Source organism: Amblyomma americanum, chromosome 4 (assembly GCF_052857255.1).
Source record: "Amblyomma americanum isolate KBUSLIRL-KWMA chromosome 4, ASM5285725v1, whole genome shotgun sequence".
Lineage (NCBI taxonomy): Eukaryota > Metazoa > Arthropoda > Arachnida > Ixodida > Ixodidae > Amblyomma > Amblyomma americanum.
Genome location: NC_135500.1, coordinates 173,222,145 through 173,237,298, shown reverse-complemented (window position 1 = coordinate 173,237,298; position 15,154 = coordinate 173,222,145). Strand labels below are relative to the sequence as shown.

General features: G+C 44.9%; 1 protein-coding gene across 3 annotated transcripts in view; it reads right to left on the bottom strand.

Annotated features, from left to right (window-relative positions):
• Positions 1–11,200, bottom strand: part of Cand1 (Cullin-associated and neddylation-dissociated 1) — a 59,989-nt gene extending 48,789 nt beyond the window's left edge. For 2 of the 3 annotated variants that reach the window (XM_077662254.1, XM_077662255.1), the window contains exons 1-8: positions 11,040–11,200; positions 10,192–10,293; positions 9,840–9,907; positions 9,601–9,713; positions 8,739–9,008; positions 8,236–8,362; positions 6,977–7,139; positions 3,647–3,747 (exon numbers count right to left, since the gene is read on the bottom strand). In XM_077662254.1, coding sequence (XP_077518380.1) covers positions 3,647–3,747; positions 6,977–7,139; positions 8,236–8,362; positions 8,739–9,008; positions 9,601–9,713; positions 9,840–9,907; positions 10,192–10,293; positions 11,040–11,081 — 986 coding nt within the window. In that variant the 5' untranslated portion in view covers positions 11,082–11,200. The remainder of the gene's footprint in view (positions 1–3,646; positions 3,748–6,976; positions 7,140–8,235; positions 8,363–8,738; positions 9,009–9,600; positions 9,714–9,839; positions 9,908–10,191; positions 10,294–11,039) is intronic. The other variant, XM_077662253.1, reaches the window with a different exon arrangement.
• Positions 11,201–15,154: the final 3,954 nt, after the last annotated feature.

The window sequence follows — 15,154 nt, the reverse complement described above, 5'->3', positions numbered from 1 at the left end:
ACGTCCGTAGCTATTACGACGTTGACGTGTAATTTTTGCATTTAATTAATTGCACCACATCGACCAAATTTTTCCCACAGCAAGATCTCATCACGCACTAACACAACCAAACTTTTACACATTTATCTTCACAGAATGACGTAACCGTGCGGATAAAGTTTTGCTGACAAAAAACTCTGGAGATAGCCATCCAGTGCTTTCGCATTAACGACTTCTGCACAACTGCGATGGACATAACTCTTAAAGCTGTTTTTTATTTTCTGGCAAAATATGATTAAATTTGCCAATCTTATTCAGTTTTTTGCATTGATTTCAAATAGATTTCAAAACTTGTTTTTCAATAGGTTAGGTTACGAAGATATATGAAATTAATGGTTCATAATTTGCAGAAACAATGAAAAAATAATTGCACTACAGAAATTGATATTAACATATGGCTAGGTACTAGAAAGCATAGGGAATACAATGTTAGGAGTAGTTTTTTGATGTAACAAATATTAGCAACAATAGAGCAATCCAAAGTTCACTGTTCAAAACGTGGGTACCCTATTGTCGTCAGACATAGAGGAAAACTGCTAAATTTTAAAACAAAAATTCCAAAATCTGCTCCTAACATTGTGTGCTCTGCACTCGTAGCTACATTCCACAACAAAAATTATGGTTCTACCTGCCTTGAAGGCCGAGATATCGTGTCCACAAATTAGAGAGAAGTCAAAAATGGGCGTTTTGAGAAAATTATAAAGTAATAAATTCACTTTTAATCAAGAATGCAGAAAAAATAGTGCCATAAAGCCACCAGGAATATAGTCAGTCTGACCACGGCCACCCAAATGGCGCTTTTTGAAAGCATGCTGCATGTCCAAAGTGGTCTTGCGCTTCTTTGCAGATGCCACTGCTCTGCAGTGGTCGCAACTTGTACAGTGAACAGTGAGCCACGCTTTTCCTTCGGAGCCAATGCCCATATCAAGGAGTAAAGGGACTCATTGCTGTTCTGAGTACCGCCCCTTTGGCACCGCTCAAAAGTTTCTCATCGGAAAGGCGCTCATAAATGGGCAACAGGGCCTCACAGACGTATGGAGGCAGATTTTAGTGGTGCTTAGGAGATGTCTCGCCCTTAGCGCTTGCTGCATTCTGGCGGCAGCATGAGCTCGGCCCTAGTGGGCAATGGATGTGGTCTGACACCAGGTCATTTGACGTTGCGTGATAAGTGGCCATCACTGCTTTCTTCATTCCCTGCACATCACCCTTGCGAGTCTTCAAGGCCCAGCCATAGTACCGCGTTAGCTCTGCAACTAAGTAAGCGGTCAGTTTGCCTTTACCGCCAAGGCTCTCTAATCCAGGTCCTTTATGTTTTGTGATGAGGTTTCGCAAGCTTGTGCCCATCCCTTTCTGTACGTAGTTGGTACAGTCTTCTTTTTCCACCAAAATGTACCCATACACTTTGGCTTCCTGCAGCGCAAGGAAAGCACGGCTGTCACTATCTGACAGAAGGGTGGTGTACCTCAGGTTATGTCGTAGTGACCTCTGAAAAGGATGAGGGCGGCTTCAACTTCCATTTCACCGGCCTTTTTAGTAGTGTTTTTCTGGCAGGCGTGGCTCTCCTTCCAAGCCTTGTACGTCAGATCATGTTCCTTTGGCCCACACTCACAGCCAGCACAGAAGTTACTGAGCACAACAAAATCAAGAACTAGTCCCGTGAAGAGCTCGATGACCATGCCGACGACAATGTGCGACGAGTGGCCGCGCGTCATCCAGGAGCCATCGTATGACACGGCAATGTTTCTGGGATTCCCAAGCTTCAAGTCGTCATACAGCTCCTGAACTGCCTGCGCACAGTGAGTCGTCTGCTTCTCGGCAGCAAGAGCCGCCGCGGACGCCAACTTCGCCTTCACACACCTCTGCCATGTTTTGGTGTAAAGGACGCGGTGGGAAATGTTCATTGCGGCAAAAACGTCGTTTAGCGCCGTTTGCCGATTCCCAGTGGCTTGCATCGCGCACACAGCAAAAATGTTCACAACGAAAGGGTTGGCCTTCTGGTTGCCGTTCACCCGGGGCGAACTCCACGCCGACGTATCATCACCGCAGCAAGCACACCTGATAACAATCTTTATGGCGAGGCCATATTCTCGTTCGCCTCTGCCTAGTGACGCTACCACCGCACACTTTGCACTTTACGCACAATATCATCGCGTTCACTTCACAGAGTTCAAGTTGATGATAACAAAGCCCGGCTCGATGTTGACTGGCGCGACGGCATCGTCGTCAGGGCGAGTGAGAAAATCCAGCTTTCGTGTCGTTGACAGCGTTGAAGCAAGAACAAGTTTTTCTTGCGTTTCAACCTCTCTCTGCACCAAATCCGCACACTGCAACACTGCAGTGCTATGCCAAATGCGGCCACTGTCCGCAACAATTGGACTACTTCAGCACTGTCCGCGACTTCGGCATCACTTGCCGGTGGAGGCGGGCTGTTCTCGACGTCCTCCGAAGGAATGGCACGCTTCTGGAAGTTATAAAGAGATCGCTTTTTTCTTCTGTCAAACTTGTGCCTCATGGCGAACTTTCCCGTTGGATCGGACATCGTTGCACACTTGTCACAAAGAACGAAGAGGCGCGTCGTCGCATTGCCTGTGGAGTGGAGCAGACGATGGGAGCCTCGCGCAGCCAATAACTGCGCGCTTTTTGGTCACATGCGCTAGCTCGACAAATAGGGCCGCGCGTTGGGACTTTGTGCACAGATTTCAACATCACCAGCGAACGGTCGGAGCCATTTGTGGCGGGAAATTGAAGAAGAAAAGCCACTCTTTCCAACAGGACCAAGATGGCTGCGATCGCACGCATGAAAAATGAGCTATGCGCCGCGACAAAAAGAGTTGTTTTTGCGTAGGATTCAGCTCACAGGGATGCTATAAATTTATCGTGCGCTAATAATACTGAACCACGGGACTGGAAACCTGGTGAATTTAAGAATTTCAATAAGGATTTAAGGTAGATTTCAAAAAAGTAAATTTAAAAAAAAATCGATTTTTTTTTCGCAATTTTTTTGTCTCAAAGAGCCGTGTCCCCCTTAAGAGAGCTACAGAAGAATCTTGATGATACAAACACGGCTGATACAAATTTCGGGATGAAATGAATTTGTAAAATTGCCTGGCAATAGTGCATTGTCTACAACGTACAGAATTTCAGATGATCCGAACACTTTCCTGCGCCATTACGGATGATGCAAATACACAATGCGCAACTACACCACACAATGCGCAACTACACCCTAAAGCCCTAAGCACTGCCTTCATATCTCTAACGCCGTGGTCGCCAGTCATGCAAACCGCGAGCAACAAGCAACAGTGTGTGGCACGGACATCGCCAACGCTGCGATCGCTGGTTACATGGCACGCACCGTGACAAATGAGCGGTGCTGCCCGGCCATAAATACCTAAATCCAGTCAGCTGCATGCGAAAAGACCATCGTGAATGCATTTCCAGTGCTTCCACATACAGATTTTGTTTGTTTTGGGTGAGTGCAAGCGGTTATTTGCCCAGAGATAGAAGCACGAACTGTTAGAAAAAAAATGCTTCTCGCTCCAGGTGCACAGCAGGTGCAGGGATGTACTGCTACTGCCCCAGAATGCAGCCTCAAATCCCAGCTCACCCGCCAGAGTCTCTGTCCATGTCCATAGAGTTCTCATCGTCCTCATCATCATAGTTGTAGTTGGGATCATAGCAGATGTATTCCAGGCAAATTTTCATGATCTGTAAAATAATTTAATTTAGCAGTGAGATGAAAACTAAAGCCTGCAAAAAAAAAAAAGCAACCAGCCAAAAACTATGACCAATGCCTCAGTGCACCTGACAACAAAGACCCTCCTACCCTTTTACCAAATGCCACTGACATATCTGCCAGCGAAAGAAGCATTGACACGACTATTCACAGTTTAGCATAATTGTGTAACGGGCAAACTTCACTGCTGCTCACTATTTTCAAGGCTGCAGCAGGTCATTGAGTGGAGCTCCTATACAGCACAACTCTTTCTGAACAACTGCCACAGTACTTGATCTTGTTCGTACCGGCCAAGAGCCCCTGTTACCACCGCTAAACTTTCACACAGAGTCTTCAAACTAAGGCCAAAAATAAACATGCGACAAAAAAGAGACCACAAAAGCCTTCAAGCTACACAAAATGCTTTTAAACAATATTAGCTGCCTATGCCCACTTTTATTTTCTTTTGTTTCTTCATGCTGGCTGGTACTACGATCAGATATTCCTGTGGATTTCAGATGTACCGACAGCAGCCTTCATTCCCCCTTCCACTTCGAGATATTCAAACTTCAACGTGGAGGTCTGCCATATCTACAGTTGCAGTGCACTGTGTGCCTTTGAAAAAAAAAAAAAAGAAACACAGATTCTCAAAAGCCTACTGGGACAACTATGTGAGAGGCTCCCACGTACTCTTGCTCAACTAACAGTAGCATAGCAACTGCCCATGTAAACAATGAATATCTGGGAAACACTGAAACATACGTAATCATGGTAAGAATAGGCCCGTTAAGCACAAAACCAGGAACTACAGAAAATAATTAAGTAGCAAAATATACTTGCATTAAGAAAAACAACTAAACAAAAGTAGAACCTTTGTTTTAACTACTGATACATCGGCTGCTCACTTTAAGGTGGGACGCGACCCTTGAGAACTGAAAAATCGCGAAAAAGTCGATTTTTGGAAAAGTGCATATTCCAGCAGTATGTGTCATAAACTACCTTTTCTGTAAATATGAACGACTAATTCGTCGTGCAAGTACTTCAAACTAAGTATCTAACAAGCCGCAGTGGCCGCTAAGCTGCGAAAAAGCACCGAAAGTACCCCGACTTCACGCGGACGCTGTTCTTCAGCCAGCGAACCAAGGCCGCCATCTTGGTCTTGTTCTGTTCATGAATGCTTGCTCTTTTTTTTTTTGCCGCCTTCGACGGCAGCGGTGGCGGCGGCATGGTGGGAGCGTGGCTCACTTGTGACTGGGGCTCTCAAAGCACATTTCGAAATTCCCGCGTTTGAAATGCGAGGCTGCGATTGGGCGAAGGGCGCGCTCCTCGAGAACACGGGGGGATCGTGCAGCCGCTATTTGCTGCTGTGTGCGCTGACGTGGTGGTCCCCTCCGGCAAAAGCCGGCGCGTCGTCCTGGCCCTTTCCTTTTCTTGTTGTGATTGCCATTGTCACCGTCATTACGAACTCGCGCCGTGCCGCCCGAACAGTTTCCTGCATATTGTTGACTGTTGCGCGGTCTGTCACCATGCATCCAACAAAGCTAAAGACGCTACACGCGTTCGGTGCAAGGAAGTGTGCTATGAAGTTTGTTCGTTCGGCAAAACGTGCTGCCTAAAAGGACCGTCAATGCTTCCAGCCGCGTAACTTCTACTACATCACTACTAGACAGCGATTGCGTCGCCGCTTCCAGCGACGTACCAGCAGCTTCTTCGGTGCAAGAATGCGTTGCTTCGGGCATGCCTTGTGTACTGAATGCATCAACCTCGGCGATTGCGGCCTCCAGCTCCTGTCTCGCATCTATTCAGAAGCGTGACAACGTGTCGCCCGCCATTCACTTGGAAACGCATTTTCTGAAGGGCGAGAAGTTCACGATTCTGGCTGCATCTCGGCAGCCACTTATCGGATTTTCATGGGATTTTTTTTTTTTTATTCCGTACCTGAATAAATTTCTGAGGGCAAGTCAAGCTCGTTTATTCAGATTATTGTGTCTGGAATTTGTCATAAGCAATTATTATTGGCTAATGAGGTCTAATCAATGACACTAAATTCAGTGCTGTGCTAAAATTTTTCAGCAAGGAAATTCAGCAAAAGGGTCTTGCCCTGCGGTACCTATCTAGGAATAGCCATAAGGAATTTCCCAGTGACAGCGCTGTTTTCAAATTCTCCAGGCTTGGAGTAAGGGACCTATGTGAACCATTTTGATATGCTCCTGTAACTATAGAACCATTGTGCACAGCTTCAAGAAACTTAGCATTTCTTCAAATGTTTGTGTTTTGAGCCTACCCTGAAAATTTCATTTAGATATCTCAAGAAACAAGAAAGCTGGTGTTCTCGCAACCTTTGAGGGCCGTTTCCTCAGAATGTATTTTTTGCCTGACACGGCCGCTCATTCTGGCTGCTGCTCGGGAACCACTTATAGGATTTCCATGGGTTTTTTGTTTTATTATTCCGTATCTGAATAAATTTCTGAGGGCAAGACAAGCCCGCTTTTTCATGTTATTGTTTCCGAAATTTGTCATAAGCAATTAAAATTTGCCTAATAATGGTCTAATTAGTGACACTAAATTCAGTGCTGTGCTTAACTTTTCCAGCAAGGCAATTTAGAAAAAGGGCTCTGTCTTGTCCTGGGGTACCTATCCAGGAATGACCATAATGAATTTCACAGTGCCAACATTATTTTCAAATTCTCCAAGCCTGGAATAAGTGACCTAAGTGAACCACTTTGATATACTCCTATAACTTGAGAACCAGTGCCCACAGCTCCATGAAACTTGGATGTTTTTAAAATGATTGTGCTGTGAGCCTACCCTGAAAATTTCATTCAGATATCTCAAGAAACAAAAAAGTTGATGTTCAACAGTAGCCTCCTTCCTTAAATTGACTTTTGAGCACAGAGGGATACCACACATATTACCAAAAAGATGGGCAATTCTGTGCGGAATGTGGAATGTTTTCCCCCAGAAAAAAACAACCCTAAAATAGCAATCTAAACAAACAAAAACCTATCAAAGTTTCAAAAAATAAAAATGCCCAAACCCTACCCATAATGTATGCATCCAAATAGTACAGCCCCATACTTAGGCACACAAGAAACTCGACCCATGCAGAATACTGCAAGGACACATCGCAAGGATAACAAGAGGAGTCCTAACCAACTGTGTTATGGAGGTCCGCACTGTGCACAATATGGCCGCGTAACTACATTGAGTTTGGGTGCTCACCATGGGCACATGCGGGGCCAGCTCCTTGGGGCAGCGACGCAACAAGCTCTCAAATCCCTGAAGGCAGTGCTCTCGCAGCTCATCGTCCTCCACACGGCAGTACTCCACCATGAGGGGCATGAGGCGCTCCAGGTGGTCCCCCATGCGGTGGCCAGCCTGGCGGCTGGTTTTGTGAACAGATCGAGACATACACCACATGAAAAGCTGCAGCTAAAAGGGCACAACAATGGGCAACCCTACTGCAAAACCATTTGCTACGACTATTTTCTTCGCACATTCTTACAAATCCAGCAAAGTTTTGTTTTTTCTGCATAACCACATGTTGCAGTCCCAACATTGCAACACAGTCCAATATTGTAACAACAACTGTTACAAATACTTCCTAGTATTTCTTGTACCTCAGGTTCTTGTAACGTTATACGAGGCACTTACAGCGATTGCATTATTACAGTATCCTGTCATGATTAAATCAACTTCGAATATAAGTCAATGCCCTAACTCGCAGCCTTTGCTGAACAGAAAAAGGTTTACTCCGAATATAAGCATACACATACCCACCATGCACCACACAGAATGATATCACGGCATGCACAGCTTGGAAAAAAACACGAGTCTGAGGCGAATGGAGATCAAAGGCAATGAAACGATGCGTTAGCCTGCCTTCGATACTTGTATATGGCTGAATGACTAGCATCAAACTGAACTGATAACAATAGAGTAGTTACATTTTCCAGTACGACAAATGCTCCGGCGGTTACCGGAAGTTTTCTTTCCTGCTGTTCATCGATCATCAGGGAAAGCAACTGCCAGCGTGAGCGAGCCGGGTAAATGGCACGCAATTCAAATATTTGTAGCAAAGCCTCTTTGCATGTGAATTAACCTTTTTTTTTTTTCGACACATGCGGCTCCTTGCATCTTGCCGGGAGCCGACAATTTCAGATGGCTGTTTTTGAAAAAAAAAAAAAAGCTCAACTTATATGTGGCAATATACTCCCATCATCCAGGAGGGACGGAATTTCTACTACACAATTATGCCATGTTCCTAAAAAAAAAAAAAACATCTGGAAATTTCAAAGATTTTCCAATTTCTTATTTTCCCAGCACTGAATAATTTGTGGCAAGCTTATAGCATGAGAAACCAGGCAGAGTTAGTTAACTCACAAGTGAAGCATTTATTCCCTCAAAGCAAAAAACGTCACCATTAAATGCTGTTTTTTTACTCAAGACCAAAAACTTAATGACAAAGCACGTGCACATACCTTATGGTTCCAATGCACTGGATGTAGGTTCTTGTGGTGGATGTGGAAGAGTTCTTTGCTAGTTCCTCCAGTAACGTATCCATCAGTTTATTAAACAAGCCTTGACTACAGCTCATCACAAGGTAGCCTAAGAAAGGAGCACAAGTGTAGATTTAATGCAGAATGCTGTTCTGTACACACAGTGGACCATGACAAATCAATATGGAGCAACGTTACACAGCAGGAAATGCAAAGCACATTTTTTTTTTTACCGGGCTGTTGTCAGAGGAAAAGCACAACCTTAGGGAACTCGAAGTAATACAACTTCTGAAGCAACAACACAGCAAGCACTTGCCTTAATACCTACTTGGCTCTTATGACAGTTTCAAATTCCAAAGTGAAAAGCCCTAATTTCAGAGTGAACCTTTGAAGACCCTTCACACAATCTTACTTCTGCATATCAGTTAATGGTACAAGTGCAGCATGTGTTACATAGGGGCACTACAGTGACGCAGCAGACGTACCAATGGCAGTGATGGAACGTTTCCGCACGGCAAGACGAGGCGAGGCCAACTGAGGCAGCAAGGCTTCTTGAATGGCTGGCTGACAAGGAAGGAGGAGGGCTCCAAAGCGGCTCAGCAGGTCTCCCAGGATATCCAAGGCCTCAAGCTGAACGCCCACATCCTCCTGACGGCCAATGGCACGGCCAAGCCGCCCCGTCATTTTCTTGCACACAGAGGCCACCAGGCCACCCCCACTGTGTGCTGGTAGCTCAGCAATGACAGTCTTCAGGCCTGCGCAGGAAGACGTCAAGCATGCATTCCATCTTGCAGGTTGCCTGAGCAGGAACATTTGAATTCCTCAATACAACATTCCCATTATCTCGCTCCACTTTAATACATATCAAAGGATCGCTTTGTTGCATCTCATATATCTACTACACCCAGAATACCTTGGTTCAGGGTGAAAATAAGTGCAATAAAAGTATATTACAATATGAAACAAAATTAAAATACATCCACATGCAGCGGCGCATGGACAATGGCACCACAACTAATGCTTGGTTTCTTGGTCTGGTTCAGCACAGTTCCTCCTGACTGCTCTGATGGTATGAACAACAGAGCCAAGGTAAATGGACAGACTAGTTCTGGAAGCAGTGCTGGAGTACATGACAGACTGACCAGGAATCAAAATGTGGCCCCACCCTCTATTAGCATAGTCACGAAAGTTAAATAAAAAGTATAAGTCCCCATAAACACGCATTTGCACAGCACCACAGACATCCATCCAACCATAATACTACAAGTTCATTACACAGCGAACTGTAAATATCTGAAAAGTGCCCTGTGCAGATGATACCCCTGGGGTACTAGCGACAGAGCTTACCAATGCTGGAGATGTCCCGTAGCTGCTCCTTGTCCGATACCATATTGTTGCAAAGGCTGTCTACAATGGTCTCAACTTGGTACTCCTTCACTTTGTTGACCAGTGGACCTAGGCTGGAAGGCCATGCAGCATTAGCTGCAATATGACTTAATGGGCACAGTAGAAAGTATTTTCACAACTCACAATGTTTTTGACATTTTAGGGTATGATCAATAAACCATCAACTTTAAATATCTTACCATTTGACAGCAAGGTTTTGTACTTCTCCATTCTTGTCTTCTAGGAGCTTCAAGAGCATCTTCACTACCTGAAAAACATTTGCATACTGGTGGAACAAGAACTATGTGCTTTGTACGCGTCAGCATTTCTACAAAAGAAGCCGTCATTGGCAAGTGGCTACATATGCAAGATGACATAAAAGCAAACAAATGGCCTCCTGGATGAGCAAACCCAGGGTTGAAAGCAAAATGCCACTAATAAGGTACTGTTTTCATGTGCACTGCAGGCAGGTGAAATGGCATGTCCAGAAAGCAGTCAGCTGCTCTTCCTGCCGGTTAGGTTACAGGTGGATGGCAAAGTGCAGACGCTTACTTTTCTTTCACTGTCGTCATCTAATTTGATCGAGTCCTTCTGCAGTTCTTGCATCAAATCGTTTGTGGCCATGAAGCGATAGTCCTTGTCGCTGGATGTCATCTGTTACCAAACAAAAATATAAAGTGATTGGCTAGCGCCCAAGTCCGGCGACTCCAAGCTGCTTTCTTTCCACGTAAAAAATTCCACGTACTCCCATGCAGTACTCATTGATTCAGTAGGGTAGAGAACTGGGCCAGGTGGTACATTGTTCTAACGAAAGAAACCAGCGGAAGGTCGTAGACGCAGAGAGGGATACAGGACGACGCTGGACCAACGTCGTCCTGTGTCCCTCTCTGTGTCTGCGTCCTTTGTTGTTTTTTTCTCCCAATGGCTAGAAACAAGCAAATGCGCACATATTACCCAGATGACGCTCGTGGTTGTGAATCGAAACCGATATATTAAACACAAACTCTCTTTCGCGCTGCACTCCGTCCGTGCAGCACTTCAAATGTATCTGAATAATACACCATAAACGATCGCAGGTTGTCAAGTGAATAAAACAGGGAGGGCGTGACAAAGACAACTAGGTGTTTACAAACACGTTCCTGCCGGCACCGAACGCAGAGCACGGCGAGTCAAATTCTGATCACAAGACAAGCAGTTCCTAGCGCTGTGACCTGCCAGCGGAGTACCTCTCACGCATTACGATAGGAAATTAGTGTTGTAATTTGGTTTAACACGATCAAATGCACCGCACTTTAACCACAAGAAAGCCGATTAGGCTTAAAGAGCGGTGTCATTCTTGAAACCAGAGACAGCGTGAAACATGAGCCGACTGAATCACGTCGTGAGCGACACAAACTTACCTTTTCCAGCAGATTAGCAATGTGATAAGAAACGCCCGCCATATTCGCTGGATTCCTTGGGTCCAAATAAAATTAAATGGACCGGCGTCACCGGCAGTAAGGAATCCGACGCAGAGGCCAAAGCGCTCCGCTGCCTCGGCTCGAACGTTCGCGAGATCACAGATGACACTAGAAAGACCGATGGCCAACACAGGGGTGTGAAGAGAGTGGTAAAGGGCGACATCAAGCGCTAGCGTTGGCGGATGAATACTAATCATTATTATTATAATTATTATTCATCCACCAACGCTAGTGCTTGATGTCGCCTTGCTGAATTTAGAGAATTAAAAGAAAAAAAACTACTCTACACAATCATAAAAGTTTTTTTTTTATATAAAAAAGCGAAGCCACACGCCATTACCGTTTTACTAAATAGCTACGCTAACCTGTGCGTTCATCTCTACCCAAAGGTTACCAATTTTGTACCAACTTAGTAATTATTAATTCCCCGCCTGGTGACACGCGCGTGTCAACAGCGAAGCAGCGAGGTAGTTGAAGGGAGGGGAGCGGGGGAAGGGGCTAGTTTCTGCTGACACGCACAAAAATACGTCCCACCCAAGTGATAACTTTAAACGCTTAAAATCAACTTAAACGTTTAAAATATTGAATTATAACTTCAAAGTTTGCGTAAAAAATAGAACAAACTGTTTTATTTTTTATTTAGTCGGTTTTTTTATGAAACGCGTAGGCATGGAAGGCACTGACGGAAGGTTATTGGTTTGAGGATAGTTAAATAATAATAACAATAATTGGTTTTGGGGGAAAGGAAATGGCGCAGTATCTGTCTCCTATATCTTTGGACGCCTGAACCGCGCCGTAAGGGAAGGGATGAAGGAGGGAGTGAAAGAAGAAAGGAAGAAAGGGGTGCCGTAGTGGAGGGCTCCGGAATAATTTTGACCACCCGTCGTACCTGAGGTTTCCGGATCTACTGCTGTCCAATATTGGACGCCTGTGTAAGGAAAACACGGTCGTCGTGCACTTTTGGTAGCTGGGAGTGGAGATATTTGCTGAAAATCCATGTACAGCATTCACGAGGCTAGATCAGCCTCCAGAAATAGGCATCCCAGCTTACAGTGCTCTACGATAAGTGTTGCAGCAGCCTGCTGTTCGAGGCAAGAGTGGATGGCTCTGCAGAACCTACAGGACTGGCACTGATTTCATCAGACAGTGGATGTAAAGTACGATATGCTCAAAGTCTGGGGGGAAAAGACGAAACCACGGAACGCTTGGCGCTCTGCTGCCAAGGCAATTCTAGTCCACCATGAATGTCACATTCTAGAGTCACATGAGTCTTCTTCATTGCCCACCCAGCCAGGAAAATTGGATCGCAGTCACAGTAGCAAACATGATATCCCAGCCCAGTGGAGGCCATCAAGAATCGCCTTGCTGAGCGGCGGGGTGCTATGCGCGGATGATTCTAGGAGCACCTAAAAACACTGGCTGGCGGTGTGAAGGCAGCAGCCACTGGAGTGGCCACTGAACTCTTGATGTGCTGCGGTCATTTCTGTTCCAGTTGTACATATTGGTGTGCATGTTTTCATGTGTGTGTATGCATTCTGTGTACGCAGTGATTATAGTTGTGTGTGTTGTGTACATGTTGCGTACTGTGGTTGGGCACCGTACCGACAACACCCACCTCTTTCAAAGGGCAACACCATAGTCATCATCATCATTTTTTTTTGCCGCGCATGGCTAGTGGAACTAGCGGACTATCTCAGCTGGGTCAGCTCTCCAGTGTACCACGCAGGAAAAAAATTTCTTTTCACAGGATCTCGGAAGATTTGGACGCACCTAGCAATTTCATGGAATGTGATTTTTTTACGGTACACAGGGCTTCGGTGGCACACGTGCTCGATGGCACTATGACACTACAAGCTTGCAAAAGAATGAAAAGTTCCTTGCGCGAGCCTCTCGTATCGTTTTTCTTAGAGGTTATGAAGATTATGTGATGCCTACATATATGAAAGACCTCAACTGTTCTGAACCGGGGCCGTTTATGTGGCTTACATTGGTTACCGTCGCATAAAGCAACGTGCATATCTGCGCATGTTTTTGAAAATAACTTCTCCAGCAGTGCGGCCTGCAATAAAAGCCACAGGCTCTCGTCTATCTCCGACTTATTTCTCAAACAAAGGCAGCCTCCCACTAATCCTTTGCACATTCTCGATTATGAGCTGCATTTGTTTACTTGTGCAACAATTAGATCATTGTTTCTTATCTGATAAAGTGACAACCACAGTTGGAAATGGTGCGTTGAGCCAAATGCACCAAATGCATGTCTTGGTTGCACATAGAAGAATGTATGCACTGATGTGAAATGCTTGGACAGGGTGAATGTAGCTTTCGGTTCTGCTTTTCGAAATGCTCAAGCACGTTTTCAAGGATATTAACGAGAAAAGGCTATGTACCACGTTTTCTTATCTGTGTCTTCGGAAGTTTTCCTCTTCTTCGAATCCTTTTCTCAACATTTTATTTTTCTGTTGCTGTTCTATCCACTTTTCTAATTTGAACCACCACGTTGCGCTAGCAGCCTTGCCGTTCTGCTCCTGACCATGCCGGCAGGAATTCCGTGGGGGATTAATTAAGAAATGCCCATTTTCTGTGCGTTGCTCGTGCACGCTAAAGAATCCAAGACAGTCAGTATTAATCCAGTGTCCTCCACTATGACATTCATCAAAGCTCATGTGCCGCTAAGGAAATTAGACCACACAATTTACAATTAAAATGTTTTCACAATTTCTAGGGACCTGAAATTAGTCTTGTGCGAAGAAGTTTACCTTCATTCTTCCCGTAGGTGAATAGGGAAACATTTACAAACGTTTAATTGCTATGTATGATAGGCGACTGGTGCCATAGGTAGAGCACAAAATTGCACGGGCACATTAAATTCCTCCTTATTATCCTTTTAAAGGATCGAGCACACCAAAGGAAATGCCTTGCACATCTGAGCTCTAAGTCACTTCTGCTGTATCCCAGAGCCCTAAAATACAGTTGGTCATACGACTAACTTTGCAGTTCTTTTAGTCAGTTAAGTATGCCTGCAGCACCAAATTTAAAGCAGGAACAATTCAGCTGCACAAGCAATCTTTTTTTGTCAGGCTCGGCCCAAATCTCCAAAAACTAAATACCTTCAGTGAATCATCTGCATCCCACTTGTCTTTGAACGCAGAGAAGATCTTTATGCTGAAAAAGTGTTGATGTCTATAAAAAGAAAATGTTAGTTCCGAATACCCTTCTGTAATTGCTGTGCAAACAATCATGTTATGTGTGACAAAAATAAAATTGTGATTTCTAAATTTTGTTCCATGCTTCTTCCTGAAACAAAAATCACATATGGCACGAAAAGAGCTATGCATGTCATTGGTACAAGTTGTTACAGACATGGACATGTGGCGAGCAGGGGTAGACTTATGGGTCACCCTTGGAAGGGCGGTTTTAGTGGGAATCTCATTTGGACTGCGTATTTTTGGGATCTTTTTATCTAAAAAATACGGTTCAGCATGGTTTTCCTATGTAAAATTTCTTGCTTGAGAAAGTTGCCTTCCCACATCTGTATAGACCCGCCCTTGTGGCCCCCGTTGTGTCAACAGAAGCAATTTTGGCAGTTCTGGGCGTCAGCAGCACCGTTCAGCCCAGATCACTTCCACCTTCTAACGTGTGAATTGCAACGAAGACCATCTAGGTTATCGTTCCTGTTTGGTGTGGGAAAAGAAAGACACTGAAATTGAGAGAAAATGTTTAATTTTCCTCAGCATCCACAGGCACTTGACAGTCACCATGTAATGTGGAGAAAACCGACAACTGATGATCCATAAAGAGTCGGGTGGGTGGATAAGATCAGGAAGATTGCAGGGTGGCCACAATGAGAGCAAGAGGACATGGTTAACGGGAGGGTTATTGGAGAGGCCGTCATCTTGCAATGGATGGAGTTCGGCTAATGATATGACTTCAGATGCTTCCAAGGATGAAAGTCCTATGCCTAGAAAAAACATGCTCCTTTGAGCTAGCTTTGCTCTTTAGCAAGGGAGACTCTGGGAAGCAGTTGATTGCAACCATCAGCATTTTAATGGCACAAA